The sequence below is a fragment of the Salvelinus sp. IW2-2015 genome, linkage group LG32 (genome assembly GCF_002910315.2).
Source record: "Salvelinus sp. IW2-2015 linkage group LG32, ASM291031v2, whole genome shotgun sequence".
In the NCBI taxonomy this organism is placed as follows: domain Eukaryota; kingdom Metazoa; phylum Chordata; class Actinopteri; order Salmoniformes; family Salmonidae; genus Salvelinus; species Salvelinus sp. IW2-2015.
Window position 1 is genome coordinate 26,236,588 of NC_036871.1, and position 24,239 is coordinate 26,260,826.

The following is a 24,239-nucleotide window of genomic DNA, read 5'->3' on the forward strand; positions in this document are numbered from 1 at the left end:
GCGGAGGGAACAGCTACACTGTTTATATTCAGACATTTATAAACACACTCACCGAGTCAGCGTATAGGTCGATGTTGTTCTGAGGCTGACCGGAACATATTCCAGTCTGCGTGATCAAAACAATCTTGAGCGTGGCTTCCGATTGGTCGGACGAGCGTTGAATGGTTCTCGTCACTGGTACATCCTGTTTGAGTTTCTGCCTATAAGACGGAAGGAGCAAGATGGCATCATGGTCGGATTTGCCGAAGGGAGGGCGGGGGAGGGCTTTGTATGCATCGCGGAAGTTAGAGTAGCAGTGGTTGAGGGGATTGCGCATGCGYGTAGCGCAATCAATATGCTGGAAGAATTTAGGTAGACTTGTTCTCATATTTGCTTTGTTAAAATCCCCAGCTACAATAAATGCAGCTTCAGGATATATGGTTTGCATATAGTCCAGTGAAGTTCCTTGATGGCTGTCTTGGTGTCTGCTTGAGGGGGAATGTACACAGCTGTGACTGACTGACGAGAATTCTCTTTGTAGGTAAAATGGCCGGCACTTGATTGTAAGGAATTCTAGATTGGTTGAACAGAAGGACTTGAGTTCCTGTATGTTGTTATGATTACACCATGAGTCGTTAATCGTAAAGCATACACCCCTGCCCTTCCTTTTCCCAGAGAGGTGTTTATCTCTGTCGGCACGATGCATAGAGAAGCCCGGTGGCTGAACCGATTCCGACAACATATGCCGAGAGGGCCATGTTTCCATGAAACAGAATGTTACAATCTCTGTCTCTCTGCAAGGCAACCCTAGCTTGAATTTGGCCAGGTGGCCGTTTCGTCTGCCCCTTCTGCGGTGTCATTGTTTTGGATCGCCTACTGGAATTAAATCCATTTTCCTGGGTGGTGGGTTGACGTGGCTCTTATATCCAATAGTTTTTCTCAGCTGTATGTAATAAGACTTAAGATTTCCTGGGGTAACAAAGTAAGAAATAATACAATAAAAATAACTAAATACTGCATAGTTTCCTAAGAACAACCATCTCTGTCGGCGCCATGCTGTTCAGAGTCTATGGGAAGCTTTAGAGTTGACATGGGTCAGCATCCCTGTGGAACACTTTCGATGCCTTGTAGAGTCCATGCCCCAACAAATTGAGGTTGTTCTGACGGCAAAGGATAGGTGCAACTCCGTATTAGGAAGGCGCTCCTAATGTTTAGTGTACTCTGTGTGTCACTATCATATCATTCATGTTCACTTGCATGATGCAGCACATTAGTTCTCTTCACCTTTGTAGACCGTTCATTTCCAGTTGTCTGTACATTATGTTTATAATTGGTGTTTGTCTTTCTCCAGCAACTGTGGAGTTCCGATCCTCGATGGAGGGTGGAGTCTGCACTCGGGAGCCCTCTAGTATGAAGTCGTCCATGGTCCTGCCTTCCAAGAAATCTGTTGGTTTCCCYAGCAACGTTCAGGACAACGTCGCCAAGACCCCCATGTACCACAAACAGCCCCCTGCGCTGCCCCCCAAACCATTCAACAGGATCCCCAACCACAGCACAGGTAAGCACACACACACCAACAACTACAGTGACCCTGCCACTCATGCCCCTTGTTAGACTAATACAAAGGCACTGTTAATGTGCCAAAKACGTGTGAAACCCACAACGAGATTTGCTGAGCTCCTTCAACAAAGGGAAAGTGGATTGGATGGTGTGAGTCAGGCTCTTCCTGTAGTTGTCTCCCCTGAGAGTGAGGAAGGAGAAACACAGGTGTACACCTAAGGCCCAGACCTGTCAACAACTGGGACATTGGGACTGAATACCGAGATAGACGATTGACTGAACTGGCAAATGGCTTACAGTACAGAGCTCTGAGACACACACACACAGTGAAAGTTTGTTCAGACAGTTATGTAGTTGAATAATCATAAACCTATATCAGTAGACACATGCGCGCACACACTGTGTCTGTGCGGATGGAGAGATTAGTGACATTAAGTCCCAGTGTAGCCATGTCAGCTGTTGTCTGCCTGTCTGTGCTAGAAGTGGCAATAGCCTAATCTAATTYTCCCTGCTCAATCAAACCTGGACATTCTACTGTACACTGTCATGTTGATCTGCTCTATCCAACTGTTGCCCGTCTCTTACAATATGCCTTGGTGATTGTGCTTAGAGCCCTGCGTTTTCCCTGGTCAGGACACATTAATCTGTAGTCTTACTTATACTTACCAGTTAAGACATGGTGGAAGGGGCCTCCTGGGTGGCACTGCATCACAGTGCTAGCTGTGCCACCAGAGACTGGGTTCGAGCCCAGGCTCTGTCGCAGCCGGCCGCGACCAGGAGGTCCATGGGGCTGCGCACAATTGTCCGGGTTAGGAAGGGTTTGGCCGGCAGGTCGCTAGTGTCTCGTCGCGCACTAGCGACTCCTGTGGCGGGACGGGCGCAGTGCACGCTGACCAGGCCGCCAGGTTTACGATGTTTCCTCCGAGACATTGGTGCGGCTGGCTTCCAGGTTGGATGTGCATTGTGTCAAGAAGCAGTGCGGCTTGGTTGGGTTGTGTTTCGGAGGACGCATGGCTCTCGACCTTCGCTTCTCCCGAGTCCGTACAGGAGTTGCAGCGATGAGACAAGACTGTAACTACTACCAATTGGATACCACGAAATTGGGGAGAAAAAAGGGGGTAAAATAAAAAAAAAGACATGGTGTAAGAATGAACATGTCAAAGCACTCCACTCCCTGCTACTGCTATTCAGAAAAAAGTTACATTGATGTTTACCTGTTTCTGTCTTTCTCTACTCATCTGTCTCTCTGTCCAGACTCWTGCCAGCAGATGAAGCTGCCTTGTATGCCAGGCCAGGGAGGCAAGCTATCTCCTCCTCTACCTCCCAAGAAAGTGATGATCTGTGTGCCTCAAGGGGGAATGGACAACTCTTGCTCCTCACCCTCTCCCCTCAGCACCTTCTCCCAGCCGAAGTTCCCCCCTCCCCATGGCCACCTCCAAGGCCATCCCCTCCACCATGGCCCTCTGCAGCCCTCGCATCTCACATCCCTAGCCAACCTCCACCAGGGGCTCCAGGTGGGTGGGAAGCACCATAACCACGGACACGCACACAACCAAGGCCACCAGCTCCATCTGCAGTACGGCTCCATGCAAGGCCATGCCCCCAGCCGCATAATCGAGGAGCTCAACAAGACGCTGGCCTTCAACCTGCAGAGGCTGGAGAAGTGAGTTGTTGTATACACATTATTAAATAAAACCATTATGTATCTTTATGGTTGTATAGCTTTTGTTCAGGACGTTGCAGGTAGAAATGAAGAGTTTAGATGGTACAACTTTATGATGGGAGTGAAGTGTAACATCCGTTCTATATCATATATTTCTGTCTCCGACACTCACCGTAGGTAAATTAATCAAATGTGAAGACTTGTATGTATTGAAGACACACTATCTGTTCAGTATAGTGGGTCCAGCTGGTTTGTAGGTCAGATCACCCCTGCCTGGTGATATTGGGGTCAGGCTGCCACCATGTGGCTTTGATGTAGAGGTCTGACCCAGCTCGCCCCGTTCCACTGCGACAGAGTGGCCCACTTTGATAGCAGACTGTGTGGCACCATGGCACACAGGCCGCCTCCAGAGGCAAGCCTGGCACAACTGATGCCACAGCCTGTCCTCCCTCCCCCTAGCAGACACTGGCCAAATGAATACGGAGAAATGTATTGGGGAATTGGACGTAATTTCTCTCTATTTTATGTAACACTTGGTCGCAAATATCTCAAAATTGGGACAAAAAAACTAGACCAGAATGAATCGATCAGCTGTTCTCCCTTATCTTTCAACTGAATTGAGTTGGTACAGCCAGTATTATCGTATCATTTGTATAGACTGGAATATCATGTGTAGAGGGGTAGTGTAGAACAACTAGAATCTCTTATTTCTGCAACCAAATATCAGACCTCTTATTCATTCAGGTTGACTATGTATGCATGAGTATGATACCATCTCACAGCAGGGGATCCTCTTATTCATGCACACACACAGTCCCTCCCTGGTCCTCTGATTGCTTGCTTTGCGTGTCTCATGGTGAGCTGAATGGTCCCTAGTGGGCTCTCACAGCAGGGGCTTGTGATTAGTCATAGCGTGATAGCAGTGTGGGCTGTCTGATATGTAGATTTAAACCCCGCTCTACAACTGACTACAGTATGGAACCAGCCCCTCATCAACCCAGTTGATTGACAACTTTGTTTCTTTGAACCTGAATGGTCTGTGATGTGAAGGATATGGGCAACGATCTAATGCAGTGGTCACCAACCGTGATCTTCAAGGCATTCCTAGTCAATCACCAAACATTTCTGTAGAAAAGCCAACGATAAAGCCTTGCGTTCCTATTTTTTGCACTGTTGRCGGCAGGTGCACTTGATTCAGAAGCCCAGCGTGCTGGGTAGGCAAGGTGTTCCCATTTCGAACCATTTCATTTATCTGAAGGGACGAACACTGCCTACCCGGCGACCCAGGAGAGCTAAATCAAGTGTGCCTACTGTGCTGGCCAATTGGATAGCTCAAATCACTGTGCCTACAGCTTCCACAACCCCACAGCAAAGTTTGATACTAGTCTACGTGAGATTTCATAACTTTTAAAACATTGACCAGAGAGAGACTGTCAAAGAATACTGTTTTTGAGTGAGTTCATGTTTAAGTTTTTATACAGCACTGTCAAAAGTTTTTTTTTAAATATTCAAGACTTTTACAAAACATAATGTGCTTCTCCCTAATTTCACTCGCGCTACAACCAGCACTGCATCTGGAATGAATTAGTTATCATTAGGCCTGCGTTTTATTATTAGTAGCTCACGTCAATTTTAAAATTGAGGAATATTTCACTTTCTCTGGTCATAGGAACAACATGAATTTGTGCATGAGGTAGAAATAATGTGGTGTGACTCGAGTTTCGCCATCAGGTGGACGACTGTCCCCTCTGGTCAGTCTCACCGGAGGAAATGAGAGAGCAGGTGCCCTCTGCTGCGCTCTCCCTCCGCTGAGACTGAGMATCGGATGCTGGTACCATCAGTTCAGTAAAATCATTTATTTCAATTTATGCTCAGCTGTGCCTCACAAGTGATACAACTTATCTATTTTTTTTATCAAAGCTTGAGTTTTGATACATAATATAGTATAGTCTGAGAATAACAATACTGGCAGACCAAGTATAGCCAATATGCTGTGATTAATGTATTAGGTCTACTGCACAATCCTATAAGCACAATCCTAATTATAAGGTAATGTTGCATAGGCTTCCATTTTTTTCAAGTAGTGTTTTTAAACTATTCTGAACGCTAGATCTCTGCTTGCTTTTTGACGCTGAAAATGATTTTGACTCCGATCAGTGGTCACCAACCTTTTCTAATGGTATGTAGGCTAATGTGGCAGTCAGACTGACCTCCCTGCTAGGAACCTATTGCTCGGATAACCAGATATGTTTGTCTGTCTCACTAGCTCAATGGCTGCAAGTCAAGGTGGACAATTTGGTGCTAATGACCATGATCCAGAAATGGCACAGCCTCGACCTCGCACATCGACTGCGTCAAGGCAATTCCAGCCAGACTGCCATTTTCTCAGATGACTACACAGGAGATAGGGAATGAGTCAACCACTTGTAGAGTCATGATCATAGTGGCTCTCTACAGCACATTGTTGCATTTCTATAGCAACCATTAGATTCACACTGGGAAAGGAAAAGTGGTAGATTGAATCTTCATATTAATCTCTTCTATCCATCATTACCACTAACATTAACACTTACCTCATGGCCTCTTCTCCCTGCAGCAATGCAATGCATTCTGGTCAGTGTAGTCTTCTGGACAGAAGCCAGGTGCCCTCTGAGGTCATCGACGAGGACGACAAAGAGAACATGCCCAACGAGTCTGACTATGAGGACCTGCCCAGCATGTACAAAAACGAGGATGATGAGGATGATGAGGATGATGAAGATGATGACGAGGATGATGACTCGCTCTTTACAAGTAAGATCACCATGGTGGACACACACACGTTAGGTTAATGTTGTGTTTTAACTCCTGGTGTCTGTGTCTAGGTACCCTGGGTCTGAAAGTGTTGAGGAAGGATTCTCTGGCTGTCAAGCTGAGTAACCGTCCATCTAAGAGCGAGCTGGAAGAGAAGAACATCCTGCCCATGCAGACTGATGAGGAGAGGCTGGAGTCCAGGCAGCAGATAGGCACCAAGCTCACACGGTGAGAGAGGGAGCACACGCGCGCACACACAACCTGCCCGAGGAGTATTGAAAGGTGGACCAGGATCTTTTCAGTTGAGCTTTTCAGTTTTCATCTGTTGACGCCATTGTATTTTCATAAATAGAGCGACGTGTCCATTTGATATGTTAAATATCTTCAACATCTTTAATGTAGCACTAGACCAAGGCATGCCTCTTCTGAAATGTGTTTTGAAAGGCGTGTCCATTTCTCCTCTATAACAGAGCTTTCAGGAAACGGTTGTCAACAGCCAAATATTGCACTGTGACCTACTTTGGGAAAATGGTCTGATATCCCCACTAACATAACTAGCTATGACTAATCTGGCTTTTTAAAAGCGCAATGGAAGCCTCCTTTTTATCAAAACACTTTTCCATCAGTTTAGTTGTATTTTCTTTCCATCCGTTTAAAGATTAACCCTCCACCTCGTTAAGAGGGGCGCTGAGAACTGAGCTGACCTAATTTCAGCAATGCATCAACTCTCCGTCTCGCTCTACATTCTCTCCCTCCCTCTTTTCTTCCCACTGCCTGCCGTCCTCCCTCGCTCACTGAATCACCACGGTGACATGTGCCAAGGCATTACCACACCACTCCTCCACACACTCGCTATACTGRCGGCTCTCTCTCTCTCACACACACCAACAGCTCTCACACATACAGCACCAGCACACACATTCAGTGGTAAGGGAACAGACACCTTAGAAGCCCATATGAAGTGATTACACATTCATATAAACACAGCAGTAACACTTTTCATTGTTTCACATTCAATTTGAATATGGCAATATACAGATGGGTTCTTTTTAATCCAAGGTGAACATGACCKAGCCATGCAGTCTTTGTCAATGAATCTATGGTTTGATTTGAATCTACCATCACTGAACAGGATGCTGTTTGGACAGAACAGGCCTGGCCAGTAGGGAAACAATGAGATGGTAGTAAATGAAGAGGTGGACAGGATGGAACAGAGGGAGTAGAAGAGGGAAGAAGATGACTGGGTGTTAAAGAGAGGGAACATCATGGTTTAATGTGAAAGAGAAGAGGGCGTACTCTGCCACTATTCCATGCTGTGATTGGCACATGGTGTGTTGTTCCCAGAAGGCATTATGTTGTTCCCAGAATGCTCCCTGTCTCTGTATCCTTTACGCAGTGCCATTGTAYGCATCTTAAATGGCACCCTATTCCTTATGTTTTGCACTACTTTTGGGGCCCTGGTCAAAAGCAGTGCACTATATAAGGAATAGGGTGCCACTTGGGACACACTATCCACGTCATGACTCCCAATTTCATGCTATTTGCCATGTGCATTGTGCTCCTCTGTAGCAGATCTCTTTGTGGCACGCCAATACAAATGGATGGCTCTAATCCTGAAGGAGGTCATTGTGACCTTAGCCATCTCCTCCTCTCTCCTTATTGTGATGGAGACTTAATAGACGGTATAATAGATTTTCATATTGGTAATTTCATAATTTATTGTGTAATTCCTTATGATTATGGCAATGGCCTCTTGTATAACGATGATGAATTTATGATTTGGGACAAGTGCGGAGGTCAGTCAGACTGTCTGAGGTTGGGTTGAGGTCGGCGCCGGCGTGTGTCTGTGTAGATCTGCAGAACGCTGAGCAGAAGTGGAGACGCCCGGCAGACTCACCGTCTTGTTTCTCCGGGACGCGTGCAGCCAAGCGAGACACTGAGATGAGGCAACACAAGGCGAACCAATCAGTCTCTCTGTAACTTGAGTAACTCTGGGTCGTGGACATTGTAGCAGCAAACGCCCRTCATGTAGGCTCCTGCAGAAACCTCAGTCTGAATAGCTACTTCTGCTGTGTTCAGAGCTTATTCCTAAAAACCCAAATGAAAAGAATTTTCACCAACCTTGTTAGAATGTCATACCATATTCAGCCAATCATGTCAGGCGCTTGATGTCAAAGAAATTTGATACAAGATTTCTCGCTCTCTTGGCATAAATTAGGAATGGAATCTTTTAATAGCGTAGACTCTTCATCTTTTAACTGCTTGCAAACAGTCATACATTCTCACTCCCCTATTTTCTTTTTCTTTCTCCATATCTCTTGCTCTACCCCTCCGTGGTGCAGAAGTCACTGGATCAACTAGAAAAAAAATTAAATCTTAATGTGACTTCCCTAAACAAAGTAACTAGGAGCAGGGATAGAGAGATGGGCATGGTTGACTGAACTGTATAGTGTGGTGCTGTATGCTATTGTTACAGCATATACTTTTGTGTGAATAAACCAGATTTCGTAACTGGTGTTATGTCTGGAAATAAATTAGGGTGATTTGCACATCCTGACCTTGAAAATACTGGTCTAAATAAAATAACTGAGATAAAGGAATGAGCCCTGCACACAGAATATTGCGGCTCACTGCCTTGAATCCAGTCAGTTTCTATTCATGTCTGTCAAAGAATAGATGTAGATTTCTGTAGTGACTGAGATGCAATCCGTCCTGACATGCCAACTCAGCCATAGCTATCACCCTGGTGCTGGCTGGCACTCAAGCTGTCACTCAAAATGTCACTTAGATAACACTGGCTGGATGGAGTCCTCTAAAAGAGAAGTTACCGCAGGCTAGATGAGTAGGAAGAGAAACAGATAACAAATTGTCATGTGATTTGGGTATGGACTTTGTCCTGAGACAACGCGCACAGAAATTGAAAGTGAGCTGCTTAGTTTAAATTGACTGCGAAATATCCATGTTTGCATGCGTTTCTGTAGACTCAAAGTATAAATTTGTTAAAAAAAATATGTATTTTTTGCTAGGTAGCGTTAACTAGCACCAGTCGGCTGTACCTATGCCACAACTCTTGATTTTTCATCCTATAGTTTATCCATCATTTTAAATAGTGAGCCAACATGTTTTTAGCACTTATTCCATGACTGATCAAAACTTGTTTCCTCATGCTCTCTCGTCTCTCTGCAGCTGACATATAGTGAGCAATATGTTTAGAACATCAAATCACAATACATATAAAATCTTGTGCATTGCAATGCATATCGTATCGGCACCTAAGTATCGTGAAGCCCCTGGCAATTCCCAGCCCTACTATCCATGTAGGTTGAGTTGCCCATGTTTAGTACTGTTGTCATCTATGGAGATTTGGCTAGTTGACAACGTTTGCTTTGTTGTTCAGGGGGTTTATCATGTTTGGTTTTTGTACTATCCATCTCAGGTTGATTTTGACTGTTGACTTGACTGTGTGTTTGGTTGTGTTTGTGCAGGCAGTTGAGTCAGAGGCCCAGTGCTGAGGAACTGGAACAGAGGAATATCCTGAAACGTGAGTACTGTATGTACCTCTACCTTCTGAACCTATCATTRTAACATATTATCATTTATATAGACAGTTTCAATTTACTGATAATAATCACCTCACTATTAAACCACTAATGTTATCCCTTGTACAACTATTCCCAGTGACTTGACTTACCCTAATGTACCATATTATTCCACATTTAATAAGTATTTTATGCAAGCCGCCTCGAACCACAGTTGCCCTGGTTATTTCAGAGGCCTACTTATCCTGGAGCCAGTGGAACACATCTTGCCTTTCTTCTCTCTCCTTCATCTGAGGAAGGCAAGGCGGTGTGGTTCCCTCAGGATTCTGGCTAGGGCCAAGGAGGCTGGTTTCTCAGCTCAAACACACTCCGTATCAGAGAGACGCAGGCAGGCGATAGCAGCTTGGGCTCCTCTGCTTTCATCAAAGACYGGTTTACCAGCAGTGCCTTGGTCTCCCAGAGGTTGCTCTGTGATTGGCAGTGTGTGTGTACGGAGAGGATAAGCGGGGTGTGCCATTCCTGAAATTTTWGTCTCCCCCACAACATAGCCTAGGTTAAATAAATGGGGCATGCCTTTTATTTACATTTTAGCAGACACTCTTATCCAGAGGGACTTACAGGAGCAATTAAGCTTAAGTGCCTTGCTCAAGGGCACATTGACAGATTTTTCACCTAGTCTGCTCGGGGATTCATACCAGCAACCTTTAGGTTACTGGCCCAACGCTCACCACTTGGCTACCTGTCGCCCATTTATCAAATGGAACATTCTGTTTGGACTGGCACTCCAAACCAAGACTACAGTGGTATAGTTAGGCAATTAACACAGAACTCTGTAATGTGTTTTGAATTAGCAAGTATAGAATGTTTTCAGTCCTCTTCCTCCTTTTTGATTTGAACTTCTTCACTCTAAAGCTGGAGGGTGCTTATCTGATCATTAGTTTRGAGGGTGTCCATGGAAAAGGCTAAGAGTAATCTCTAGTGAAACGGGAGTATTTCTTCTGAGCAAAACTGGGTCTGAATATTCTAATTTGTTCCCTAGAAGCATTTTATTTTAATGTAACATACACCAGCCAACCAACCCCATGTGAATGAATGTGGAAGAACTAGCCATGTGGGAATGGGGGATAGAGAGAGACAATTTCCCTTCTGTTTCTGCAATGCAAATAGTCCTACATTACAAACATGTGATGATGATGATAAACCATTTAAGGCTTTGAGATATTCAGCGACGTGGAATATTAAGTATGTTTCTGTGCTGCATTTTAATCCACTACATTATATAAATGAGGTGTTTTTCTCCTTCCAGTAGTGGGAAAACGTTTCCTAAGCAGCGCAGCGCACTCATGTGTGCCCTGAAACACGGTATAACCTCTGACCCCTTGTGTTTCCCACAGCGCTCAATGAACAGGAGGAGTTGGAGGAGAAGAGGGAAATAAAACGCAGATTAACTCGAAAGGTAAGGCAGGAGAGGGGCTTCCAAAAAGTAGGAGCTGTGTCACTGCAACCTTTAAGGTCCTAAATGATGTCACCATTGCCCTTGATTCCAAACGATGTTGTGCTGCTATTTGTATTGCCTAGGTCATTCCATTCTTGTGGGCCGGCTAAGGAGTATTGGTGTCTCTGAGGGGTCTTTGGCCTAGTTTGCTAACTACCTCTCTCAAAGAGTGCAGTGTATAAATCAGAACATTGCTGTCTCAGCCACTGCCTGTCACCAAAGGAGTACCCCAAGGCTTGATCCTATGCACCACACTCTTCTCAATTTACATCAACAACATAGCTCAGGTAGTAGGAAGCTCTCTTATCCATTTACTTGCAGATGATACAGTCTTATACTCAGCTGGCCCCTCCCTGGATTTTGTGTTAAACACTTTAGAATAAATCTTTCTTAATGTCCAACAAGCTTTCTATACCCTTAACCTTGTTCTGAACACCTCCAAAACAAAGGTCATATGGTTTTGTAAGAAGAATGGTGTGATTACTACCTCTGAGGGTTTAAAGCTTGAAGTAGTCACCTCATACAAATACTTGGGAGTATGGCTAGATGGTACCCTGTCCTTCTCTCAGCACATATCAAAGCTGCAGGCCAAGGTTCAATCTAGACTTGGTTTCCTCTATCGTAATCGCTCCTCTTCCACCCCAGCTACCAAACTAACCCTGATTCAGATGACCATCCTACCCATGCAAGATTATGGAGACTTAATTTATAGATCGGCAGGTAAGGGTGCTCTCGAGCGACTAGATGTTCTTTACCACTTTATAGGACGCATCACTGAACTCTATACTCCGCTGTAAACTGGTCATCTCTGTATACCTGTCGCAAGACCCACTGGTTGATGCTTATTTATGAAACCCTCTTTATGAAGCACACACATCCCTGGGTCGCTCCTCTTTCCAGTTTTATCTGCATCTCTTCATTCAAAGCCTCAATCATGGACACTCTTACTGACAGTTGTGGTTGCTTTGCGTGATGTATTGTTGTCTCTACCTTCTTGCCCTTTGTGCTGTTGTCTGTGCCCAATAATGTTTGTACCATGTTTTGTGCTGCTACCATGCTGTGTTGTCATGTGGTGTTGCTGCCATGCTATATTGTTGTCTTAGGTCTCTCTTTATGTAGTATTGTGGTGTCGTGATGTGTGTTTTGGTAGTCACCGCAGGAGGCCTTTTGGTAGGCCGTCATTGTAAATAATAATTTGTTCTTAACTGACTTGCCTGGTTAAATAAAATATATATATTTTTAAACTTCCAATTCCATCCTGACTACAAAAATAGCTTTAAAAAAAGACTACATAACCCCTATGGGTAAACAGCGTGCTAACCGCAAAGGCTCACAGTTGTTCTTTAAGGTGTTGGACAGGACAGACTGTTCACACAGCAAAACGAACAGCACAACAGTTACTCACTCTGGGTGAGAGGAGAGCAAGGTGTAAAATCAGTGGTAGTCACAGCACTACATATCCCAGGTCATCCCAGGGGACGGTAGTGTCCTCAGTGTCCTTGGCACTGGCATTTGTGAACAAACCCTAACGATGCCCTCATACAAGTAGTCATACATTTCTTAGTAAACAAGAAGCCCTTTATCACTCCCAGATGCAGGTATGTTAGTGTTGCTTGGGACTGTAGTATTTATTTACTAAAGTCAAACCAAAATCACTAGTTTTATTTTGAATTTGTATTGTATTGATGTTGGTTTGTTTTCTGACCAGGGACTACAGATGAAAATGTGCTATCTAGCTATATCTGGTGCAATGGCATGTATCAAATGAATACGTTGGATCAATAACTTGCAGTGCAACTGAGTGGCTTCAGAAACCAGGCTGTATAGATGTTTAGGTTCCCTTCAGTGGATTAGCCTTCAGGCCTTAAGTCTCCTCCTGGGTAAAGGTAATCATTTCACTGTAAGGTCTACCTGTTGTATTTGGCGCACGTGACAAACTTTGATTTGATATAGTGGTCTTTGCTCTGTACAGTCTACTCATCCCAACACACTAGTCTATCATGTGGAGTACAGTATAGCTGCTTCATAAAGACGTTGGAGGGACCTTCAGCAAACTAGCTTTCAGGCCTGATAAACTTCCTCTGTAACGGTTGATAATGCTGTCTTTTCCAGTCTTAGGGTTAATGTTGCGTCCTTTGCTCTGTGATACCAAACGTGATGAGTATAGACCATAGACAAATAATCCACAACACTCTGTTCCTCTCTCTTGTTCCAGCTGAGCCAGAGGCCTACGGTGGAGGAGCTGAGACAGGCTAAGATCCTGATCCGCTTCAGTGACTACGTAGAGGTGTCCGATGCCCCGGAACACGACAGACGGGCAGACAAACCCTGGACCCGCCTCACGGCAGCCGACAAGGCACGTAGTGGTGGGGATGAGTGGGTAAAAGGAGATACATGTAGCGTTTTAGTGATCATTTCTATATCCTTGTGGAAATGCTAAATGTATCACTTTTGAGACATACAGTAGCAAGAAGAAATGTAAACCCTTTGGAATTACCTGGATTTCTGCATAAATTTGACATACAATTTGATTTTCATCTAAGACAGCAATAGACAAACACAGTGTGCTTAAACTAATAACACACAAATTGTTGTATTTTTCTTGTCTATATTGAATACATAATTTAAACATTYACAGTGTATGTTGGAAAAAGTATGTGAACCCCTAATTGGAGTCAACTAACCTGGAGTTGAATCACTGAGATGAGTTTGGAGATTTTGGTTAGAGCTGCTCTTCCCCCTAAACACTCACAAAAGTTTGCGTTTGCTATTCACAAGAAGCATTGCCTGATGTGAACCATGCCTCGAACAAAATAGATCTCAGAAAACCTAAGATTAAGAATTGTTTCCTTGCATAAAGCTGGAAAGGGTTACAAAAGTATCTCAAAGTCAGTCTGTAAATTGTGAAATTTCAGCACTGTTGCTACTCTCCCTAGGAGTGGCCATCCTGCAAAGATGACTGCAAGAGCACAGCGCAGAATGCTCAATGAGGTTAAGAAGAATCCTAGAGTGTCAGCTAAAGACTTACAGAAATCTCTGGAAGATGCTAACATCTCTGTTTATGAGTCTACAATACGTAAAACACTAAACAAGAATGGTGTTCATGGGAGGACACCATGGAAGAAGCTACTGCTGTCAAAAAAAAACATTGCTGCACATCTGAAGTTCGCAAAAGAGCACCTGGATGTTCCAAGGCGCTACTGGCAAAATATTCTGTGGACAGATGAAACAACTAAAGTTGTGGTGTTTGGAAGGAACACAGCACTGTGTGGAGAAAAAAAGGCACAGCACACCAACCTCATCCCAACTGTAAACTATGGTGGAGGGAGCATAATGGTTTGGGGCTGCTTAGGGCCTGGACAGCTTGCTATCATCGATGGAAAAATTCAGTTTATCAAGACATTTTGCAGGAGAATGTAAGGCTATCTGTCCGCCAATTGAAGCTCAACAGAAGTTAGGTGATGCAACAAACGAAAATACACAAGGACATCAAGAACAGAAGAAAATCCACCTTCTGGAGTGGCCGTCAGTCCTGACCTCAACCCGATTTTGAGATGCTGTGGCATGACCTCGAGTAGTTCACACCAGACATCCCAAGAATATTGTGGAACTTAAACAGTTTTGTAAAGAGGAATGGCCCAAAATTCCTCCTGACCGTTGTGCAGGTCTGATCCGCAACTACAGGAAACGTTTGGTTGAGGTTATTGTTGCAGGGTCACATACAGGGTCAACCTGTTATTAAATCTAAGGGTTCACATACTTTTTCCAACCTGCACTGTGAATGTTTACGCGGTGTTTTCAATAAAGACATGAAAACATATTATTGTTTGTTATTCGTTTAAGCAGAATGTGTTTGTCTATTGTTGTTACTTTGATGAAGATCAGAACATTTTATGACCAATTTATGCAGAAATCCAGGTAATTCTAAAGGGTTCACATACTTTTTCTTCCCACTATTTATTTAGTATTTTGTCAAGTGGTGTCATTTAGCATCAAATGGCCTTTGAGGTTGTGTATACTGGTATGAGGTATGGTATTAGCTTCTTTGAAGTTGGTTTATGCTGCAGAGAATCTTGTTATCCTATTGTACATAGACACAGCCCTGGGGAGTACATGAGCGACTTGACCTCGCATATCTATTATCATTTAGATTTTCCCCAGCCCAACTCAAAGGTCGAAAGTCTGTTGGTCTGTATTGTTGTACTTCCCCTCTGCTGTTATAGCAGTAACAACATTGGCAGCCGTGGTAGCAGCCCCTCTGCAGATTGCCCTGGATCAATCAATCTCCACCCTTCAGTTCAGAGCTCAAAGAAGTATAATGCCAGGAGATTTCCTCTCCTACAGCACTTCCAGGCTGCTGTTTATTAGTTCAGATGATTTCTCTCCCCCCCCCCCTTTGTTTACCGCTCGAGAGTAAACACCCCCAAGCGATCCTCCCGGCCGTCAGAACATGGTTCTGACTTTTAATGGACTGTGTATACTTAGAAGAGCGACTCTCCTTTTTCTCCTCTGTCATCCCGATGACGTTGGCGGTACCGGTGGAATCCGAGCATACGGGGTCAACACCTGGGGACCGTTAAGGTGCAAAAGCACGGCAGCTAGTTACACAACATTCCTTATTACATAAGATAATAATGAAGGGACAGACAGGCGGCACCTCGGAATCCCTCAGCCTCCACTAACTGCACATGCTCCGATAACATTAGATTTGTTCCTGCCGTCTACCAGAGGTCAGGGCTTTTGTATTCCTGTTTTCAGTCCAGTAGCATCGTCCTGTTCAGGCGATGAGACGTTCCCCTGTGTCATCCTGCTAATTAGACTTGTCTGTGACATCACCAGCCTGTGTCAGAACATGTCAGGGGGATTATCTTAGACCTGACTGAGCCACCACATTTTGTTCCTAGAAGAAGTCTTTTTTGGGGATGGGATCATTTAAAGAATACATTGCATCTAATCAGATGTGCTTGTACACAATTTTGTTTTAAGAAACTGTCTTTGTTGTACAATACAASCACCACAAAAGGTTGCTTCCGGTGCTGTTATCCCAAATGGTGCAAAGAAGGGGGAGGTACGAGAGGATGCATTTCATTATTTTGTACAGGCTTAAATGTAATGTTTTTCTAAGCACACAACCCTTGTGAATGTTGCGATACTGATTTAACATGGTGCACAAATGAGGTGCTACCTTGAGTACAAGACTGAGCAATGAGCAGCAGGGTGGAGATTATTGAAGGTTCTTTGTTGCTCCCTCAAACCAGCGGGAGGGAAAAAGATGGAGACCAAGGAAGAAGTGTGTTTTAATGGAGAGAATTTAGTTTATTCACTCTTGACCTTAAGATGAGAGTAAATTATGCATTTAAAAGGAGTCTGAGCAAGACTGAGTGACTTTCTATTTGTCTGAGCACTAACCCTTTGTTCCCCTTGCAACCTGTTTGTCCTTCACAGGCAGCCATACGGAAGGAACTCAACGATTTCAAGAGCCATGAAATGGAAGTGCATGAGTCAAGTCGCCATTTAACCAGGTAAAGACCTGTGCATTAGCATGTTTTTAATGGTATTTATTTGTATGCATGAATACATCCCCGAATGGCATGGTGAAAAGCAATTTCATTACAAACCTTTAAATACTTGATATGTACTGTGCATCTGGAAAGTATTCAGACCCCTTTTTTTTGTTACGTTACAGCGTTATTCTAAAATTGATTTTAAATATGTTTTCCCCTCATCAATCTACACATTATCCCATAAGGACAAAGCAAAAACAGATTTTTAGAATTTTTTGCAAATTTATTCAAAATAAAAAAACGTTACCTTGAGCTCGGGTGCATCCTGTTTCCATTGATCATCCTTGAGATGTTTATACAACTTGATTGGAATCCACCTGTGGTAAATTCAATTGATTGGACATGATTTGGAAAGGCACACACCTGTCTAAATAAGGTCCCATAGTTGACAGTACATGTCAGAGCAAAAACCAAGCCATGAGGTCAAAGGAATTGTCCAAAGGGCTCCGAGACAGGATTGTGTCGAGGCACAAATCTGGGGAAGGGTACTAAAAAATGCCAGCAGTATTGACGGTCCCCAAGAACACAGTGGCCTCCATCATTCTTAAATGGAAGAAGTTTGGAGCCACCAAGAACTCTTCCTAGAGCTGGTCGCCCGGCCAAACTGAGCAATCGAGGGAGAGGGCCTTGGTCAGGGAAGTGACCAAGAACCCGATGGTCACTCTGACAGTTCCTCTGTGGAGTTGGKWKWMCYTYYSRRARGKWMWMCCATCTCTGCAGCATTCTACCAATTATGCCTTTATGGTAGTGGCCAGACGGAAGTCTCTTCTCAGCAGCAGGGACTGGGAGACTAGTCAGAATCAAGGGAAGATGAACGGAGCAAAGTACAGAGAGCTCCTTGATGAAAATCTGCTCCAGAGCGCTCAGGGCCTCAGACTGGGAGTGAAGGTTCACCTTCCAACAGGACAACGGCCCTAAGCACACAGTCAAGACAACTGTCTTGACTTTGGGACAAGTCTCAATGTCCTTGAGGGGACCATCCAGAGCMCGGACTTGAACCCGATCGAACATCTCTGGAGAGACCTGAAAATAACTGTGCAGCGACACTCCCCATCCACCCTGACAGAGCTTGAGAGGATCTGCGGAGTAGAATGGGAGAAACTCCAAATACAGGTGTGCCAAGCTTGTAGCATCATAATTAAGACTCAATGCTGTAATCGCTGCCAAAGCTGCTTCAACAAATTTCTGAGTGAAGGCACTGAATACTTATGTAAATGTGATATTTCAGTTTCATTTCATTTTTAATTGCCAAAAAATCTGTAAACCTGTTTTTTGCTTTGTCATTATGATGTATTGTGTTTAGATTTGAGGCACTGTATGCATGTATGTATATGTCATACCTTTTACAGTACCCTAAAATAAGGGAATTGCAATATGTGACCTTTAGAATTTGTACAAATGACAGAATTTTTCTCCCTCAGGTTTCACAGGCCGTAGACCATCACTGTCTATAGGAACGCCAGCCTGTCTGTTTTCCTTCACTGAGAACCATAAGTGCTAGACAGTAAATGGTGCACATTTCTACAATAAGGCCATGTCTTCTTCTGATTTGAAATGCCTTTTCAATACCCTGCTACACAGTCGGTCGGTACCTTCCCCTCCAGAGACAAACAGTAGTTGGACACCTTTAGTAGCCCCCCCAACTCCCACAATTTTCTCAATGTAACTGACTGACGAGTTCGTCCCACACCTTAGTGCTGAGCTCTCAGGAAGGCGCTCAGTGCTTTGGGGATGATGATGATAGTGGGATGGGCTGGTTGGGATTGGACACCTGCCGTCTCTACTCCATTGACTGGCTGTCATGGTTACCAGGTACCTATGCCCCGCCCTTGTCACTGTCTCATCATTGGCTTGTCACTATTGGTGGAAGGAGCCTCCACATCCTCACTCAATCAGGAAGGACATTTTTACTCCCTCTACCCATGGACGTTGCGAGAGATGGACTTCAACCACTTGGAGAATGTTATCCTTGGTCTGTTAAGATGAACCTAGTGCTGTTTGTGGATTCATCTACAGTGTTTGAATGGTTAAAGAGAAAACGAAGTGAGGGGTCTGGTCCATAAAACATTTCAGAATTATGTGCAATATTTTCCCTCTGTGCTCTCTCCTTAGGTCATAGCGCCCTCTGGGATTCACCCTGTCATGACCATGCAATCCCACCTCTACTTCTCCCCATGGTGGTCAGTTCAGTTCCCACTGTACCGACAATGTTGATATCTATTGCTAACTGTGAATTTGAGAGTGCAGACAATGTTTTGTTTACACTCTCTAAATATACATTGTGTTTATACAGAGGTATGAAGTAACATTTTAAATAGAATCACGCTTCAATACTGTCTCATGTCGGGATCCTGAAAGGATGAAAGGGTAACCTTAATGAAAAATGTAGCTGGCAGATAATGCACTGACTGTATGTGTTAAGGTTGAATAGCTTTTTATATCATTTTTATTTTTAAAAGTGGCACTTTGATTTTAAACTGTGGGTTATGTGGCTTTAGGGGATGTCACAGGTCTCTGATGTTTGAATATAGACTCCTTCAGAGAAGAGCTATTTTGTGTCCCAAATCGCATCCTGTTTTCTATATAGTACACTACTTTTGACCAGAGACACATATGGGCCCTGGTTAAAAGTAGTGTACTACATAGGGAATAGGGTTCCATTTAGGATGTACATGTGGCTCGCCATCCAAGGATACTTTATGCTTTTTACTGTTGACAATTAAGCTTTTCTCATTTTGCAGTCTTATGTTTAATGAACTCTGCTGACGTGAGTGCACTGCACTCTATTTATTTTTCAGTCTTTTCTGTATATTTAAGAACAAGCAATATTCTTTCTGCTGCTTGGCAAACTGTATGAAAATCTTTTTTAGTTTCCTTGTAAATGTTCCTCTCCATTTATTTTTTTGTTGTTTCCTAAAATGGCAAGGCCCCAATGGGAATATCGGGATTGAAATCCTATTGGCCACTGTTTTGAGTTGTTTTAAAATGCTACGCATTACTCTTATAGTTGAAATATGAAAATGTTTGCTTGTCATAAGATGTAGATTAGATATGGGGAAGGGCCTGATTGGCCACCTAAGGTATTAATGTATTTGGAAAATGCACAACAAAAAGACATCCTCTGTCATTTTTAACGTCTTTGTAGTTGAGGCCCAATGAAATTTACGAAAACATTTCGGAACATAGAAGGTATTGCACATATGTTTGGTTATCAGGTAAACATGGGTCATTATATTATATAAAATGTTAGTTTATTCTCCACATATTACTTATTGCTTCATGTATTACACAGGTTATTCTCTTTCCCAATGTCCCTGTTTGTTTTTCATAATTTCATTGGAACAACTTAAATCAGTAGATTTTCAAGAGATGATGGGGTCATGTTTTCTGCTCGAATCAGCATCCTTGTTGATTCCAGCATCATGACAACCACGTCATCATGTTTGCCTCAAACCGTTTTGGGCATTGTATAGAATCCTAACGCTTTGATCAACATCTTGAGGGGGCTCCTCTCTGTCTTTTGACAGACCACTTAACCACAGAGCATAGTATGAGGATGGTGTCATGTTGGAATTGAGGAATATGAATTCAGTCATGAACTTTTGTTACATGTACTTGTTGAGAATTTAATTTGAAAGTGATTTTATTTATTGTGGAAATAGGGATTCCTTTCCATTTACAATGTGAATGACCGCMTTGTCTGTCTCTCTATTAAACGTCATTATGTCTTTTGCATTCTGTTCACTATCATTTATAAGACACGTTTTCTCAAACCATGGCAATATTGACATCAGCTATTGGGTCTTTATGGCTGCCCAGGAATTGTAGCTAATGTGATTTAGAGTAAAATACTGCCTTACTACTTTGGCTTTCCTTTTGTGTTTGTGTCAGTTATGCTTTTGGATCTTTATGTTGACCACCACAACCTCATCGGTCTATCATAAAGAGGTTATCCCACAGAGCTCCAATGAATCACCATGTAATTCTATGGGTTATTCCTTTGCTTTACGAGTTCAGGGAAGCTCACTCTCTCATCCCAAATAGTCTGGATATACCACTTGTTGGTGTTTTGGGGTTTCATAGATCCAATAACTGTTCCAAGCACGTCAACATATTTTCATCCAACTAAAAAGTCAATTTTGACAATTTATTACATTTGTAAAGCACTTTTCATTATACAGAATAATCTGAGTAGTAATGTATAGTAAAACCTATGTACAGGATTCTCCAATGGCCTACCCTATGTCAGATCTTCACTTTGCACAGGTAGACAATGCATGTAACGGGTAGACTGATTTGTTTATGTCCAAGAAATCTTATTAAAAGGATTTTCCCAGCAATCATTCTTCACAGGTGTCAATTATTTCAGTGATCCAGTCAAACTCCATTTGTACCCAATTCCAGGATTCAAACTGTTGGACGAAAGACATCCAAGCAGAAATGACAGCAGGCAGCACTGGTGTGATCGATAAGAACTTGCCCCGATCACAGAAGGATGAAAGACATTTTTCAACGGCCTATGCTCGTTATAGGAGCCAAGTGCTTAACTCAAGTAAATGCAACTGTTTTATTTTTTATTAGCCTTGTTTTAACACTGTAGCCTACTAACACAGTGATGATGGGTTATGGATTACCATTAGGGACCGTGTCGACTGTACAGTGTACTAAATGAGAAATTCAATGACATCAATATAATGAGAAATAAGTCCTGGGATGGAGCTAAAACCTGCGTTCCCCGGGACCAGGATTGACACTAATTAGAGCTGGAACACCACTAGGTGGTGGAAGAGGACAATATAATATCACTGRGGACAGATATTCGGCGTGGCCTTGTGAAATGGCGTCCTGATGAGATGGTGCTCCACTCAAGTTATTTCACCCTCGTCGTTACTGGTCGAGTAGACTCGAACGTTATTTCCCCATGCTATTTAATGCAAGCACGCACATATCATAAAATAAATTGGCTTAAAACAGCTGACAAATAAGTGGGGTATTTAATATTAATGCTGTGGGGGAAAAACATGTTCTGTCTCCCATTTTGATATAGAATGGTTTTAAACTTGTCAGTCGCATCAAGCATATTTCACAGGTACAGTAATTTGCCTGCGTAGTCAGAAGGTTGAATCCCATTTATCAAAACTAGGCAACGAGAGGGGTATTCCTCAGAAGGGGCCGAGCATAAAACGTGGGCGGTGCGTAAAGGTCGTTGCATATAGAAATGTATCTATGTGCATAGAACTGATAAGGCTCTCTACCAAATAACAGGGAGTTGTATTTCTGTGTTACATATCTATTTACATCATTCTGAACCTTGCCCCCTTCTGTCTGCTGTGGGTATGCCCTTTATTTGGGAAATGTAGTTTTTACTTCAGTATTTCAACATGAAAGATTGTAGATGTCCTTACATTGAAGTACATTTCCCACAAGGCAATACAAGGTTGTTCCCACATCTTGTCATCTCATGAATATGTATCGTACAGTATTTGCGTAAGAGGTCGGCCGACATTAATTTCATATTCTGCCATAGTATTTTGGTCTAAATGAGACACACAGTCACGTCTCCGCCCTTGTACGGATCTCTCACTCCGAGTCCGACCTGTTTTTAGCGGATTTCCTCTGAAATGTTTTCGGGAACGCGGGGGAGATTCCAACTGGAGCGCGGAGGCAAAGAAGGGAATGAATAGTGGGATRAGTACACCACCCAACCGGCGGACATTTATTGTATTGTGTTCCTATTGTCGCGCTTTTTTAATGTAGAAGGCTGATGTTAAGCCACGTACGCACAGATATCTAGTGTACTTTTCATTTTGTAAAATGGAAAGTGCGCGGGCTGTCGTTGACGAAGGCTTGGCAGATAGAACTGCAACTAAGTTTAAGAAGCCTAGCGGACTGTCTGTCGCCCAGTGGACGCCAGTGGATGATGGTGGTGTACATTTGACGGCCTCTCGTTTAGATATTAGAAATGGGAACAATCCCTCTCAGGCTGCAGTGGGTTCTAGTGCTTCGAATAAAAGTAATGGAAGCACATCTACGAATGGCCGGAGTTTATCCAGTAACTCCAACTCGCTCCTGTTGAGACGGAGGAGGCTAAAGAGGAACCTCTCCGCTGCAACCACATCGGCTGTCACTGCCGCCTGCGGCGCCAAGATGAACTCGACCCTCTCCTCTGCGTCTCTGCATACTCGGAGTCTGGATAGGAAGACGTTGCTGAGGCATCGGCAGAACATGCAACTGCAGCCTTCAGATAGAGAGTGGGTGCGAGTGGATCTTCACAGGGGATCCATACATGTCCACGACAAACTCACCTCGCCGTCATATCCTAGGCCGGTGCTGTGCACGATCGATACCACCGCCGGCGACATGGCGCTCCGTATGAGCAAACTCAGTAAGTCGAGCTCTGTATTGCGTATATTTTGTAAAGACAACCTAAAGACTGATCAAAACGGAAACTGTAACGTGAAGTATCTATATGACAGTCAGTGCAAACTTATTGAAGACGGTAACGTTAATATCAAATGCAACCATTCGGGATCCCCAGAATTCAGGGGCGGCCTATCAGACAAGCCAAGTGACGGGTTGAGACTACTGCTTATGGAGAACGCCTATGAGCTGCAAAAGCAACAGGATGAAAAACTTTTGAGTCCGGACTCAGATTCAAAAGATAATATAACTCACTCGTTGTCGGATCAAAATTCTAATTCTAACCTGGATACTCCTAACGAGGAGGATCCAGAACAGCGGCTGAACGGAGTGGACAACTACGGGCTCAATTCTGGTTCGGACGTGGAGAGCAGCAGCGCATTCGATGACCTCAGCATCTCGGGGGCTCGGCTCAGTGAGCACCGGGACTCCCTCAGCGACGACATGATCCTGGGCACAGACGCATCCATCCTGAGCCCTAGTTTTGACAGCGCCACGGGGGGCCACGACACCTATGGCAGCTCCTCAGATGAACTGGAGCTCGACTGTCCTACCACAAGCATTGACCCTATTCTCCCGAATGGCAACACAGTCTCTGCCAACTACACGTTTAGCAACGGTGGGCATTTAAACGACTTGACAGAGGATACGGGAGCAGGTAACAGACTCGGTCTAAGCAGGCTGCCACCCAGTAGTAGCGGTAGCTCATTGTCCCGGGTCTATTCGACAGGTAATAGGCCCGACATCCAAGACCCTGACAATGGCCAGCGTGCTTTGAAAATAGGTTCGGCAGAGGCTGATGAGGATAGAGACGCAGCAGGTGACACGAGCCCCACACTTTACGTTCAGCTCCACGGTGACGCTGTCAGGAGGCTCGGGCAAGACGAGAGGCCTCTCCAGATCCAGAATGACTTTCTCTTTAAACTGGGATTTAAGGATCCGTGGCGCGTGCAGGAGGAAGGGACGAACACCGAGATTGGCTCCCTGTTACGGTTTTACGCAGGTAAAAAGCCACTTGTTACATTACTGTTGAGGTGTGCAATATGTTTGAATGTTATTACAACAGACCTGATGTTGACATGTCAGATAGATTAATGGGCCCAAGCTACTCTTGAAGTTGGTAAGAATGATAAACAATTTAACTTGTTTATCATTGCGCGCGATTTGCTATATCATGCATGTGTACGTTTTGCGCCATTTGGTGGTTGAATGAAAATGCATTTGAG

At 43.9% G+C, this 24,239-nt stretch overlaps 2 protein-coding genes and 1 long non-coding RNA gene across 6 annotated transcripts in view; 2 read left to right on the plus strand and 1 right to left on the minus strand.

The window, feature by feature from the left end:
* LOC111957132 (phosphatase and actin regulator 1-like) overlaps positions 1 to 20,936 on the plus strand; it is an 85,555-nt gene extending 64,619 nt beyond the window's left edge. For 2 of the 4 annotated variants that reach the window (XM_070436640.1, XM_070436638.1), the window contains exons 4-12: positions 1,331 to 1,537; positions 2,794 to 3,202; positions 5,799 to 5,995; positions 6,067 to 6,223; positions 9,481 to 9,545; positions 10,929 to 10,990; positions 13,245 to 13,389; positions 16,479 to 16,551; positions 18,015 to 20,936. In XM_070436640.1, the coding sequence (XP_070292741.1) occupies positions 1,331 to 1,537; positions 2,794 to 3,202; positions 5,799 to 5,995; positions 6,067 to 6,223; positions 9,481 to 9,545; positions 10,929 to 10,990; positions 13,245 to 13,389; positions 16,479 to 16,551; positions 18,015 to 18,030 (1,331 nt within the window). In that variant the 3' untranslated portion in view covers positions 18,031 to 20,936. The remainder of the gene's footprint in view (positions 1 to 1,330; positions 1,538 to 2,793; positions 3,203 to 5,798; positions 5,996 to 6,066; positions 6,224 to 9,480; positions 9,546 to 10,928; positions 10,991 to 13,244; positions 13,390 to 16,478; positions 16,552 to 18,014) is intronic. The other 2 variants (XM_070436641.1, XM_070436639.1) reach the window with 1 other exon arrangement.
* The window catches only part of LOC139023449 (uncharacterized), a 763,591-nt gene that overhangs the window by 77,589 nt on the left and 661,763 nt on the right, over positions 1 to 24,239 (minus strand). The gene's annotated exons all lie outside the window — the stretch shown is intronic.
* LOC111956712 (PH domain leucine-rich repeat protein phosphatase 1-like) overlaps positions 22,093 to 24,239 on the plus strand; it is a 71,875-nt gene continuing 69,728 nt past the window's right edge. Inside the window, 1 exon segment of the mRNA XM_023977251.1 lies at positions 22,093 to 24,016. Within this exon segment, the coding sequence (XP_023833019.1) occupies positions 22,408 to 24,016 (1,609 nt within the window). The 5' untranslated portion in view covers positions 22,093 to 22,407.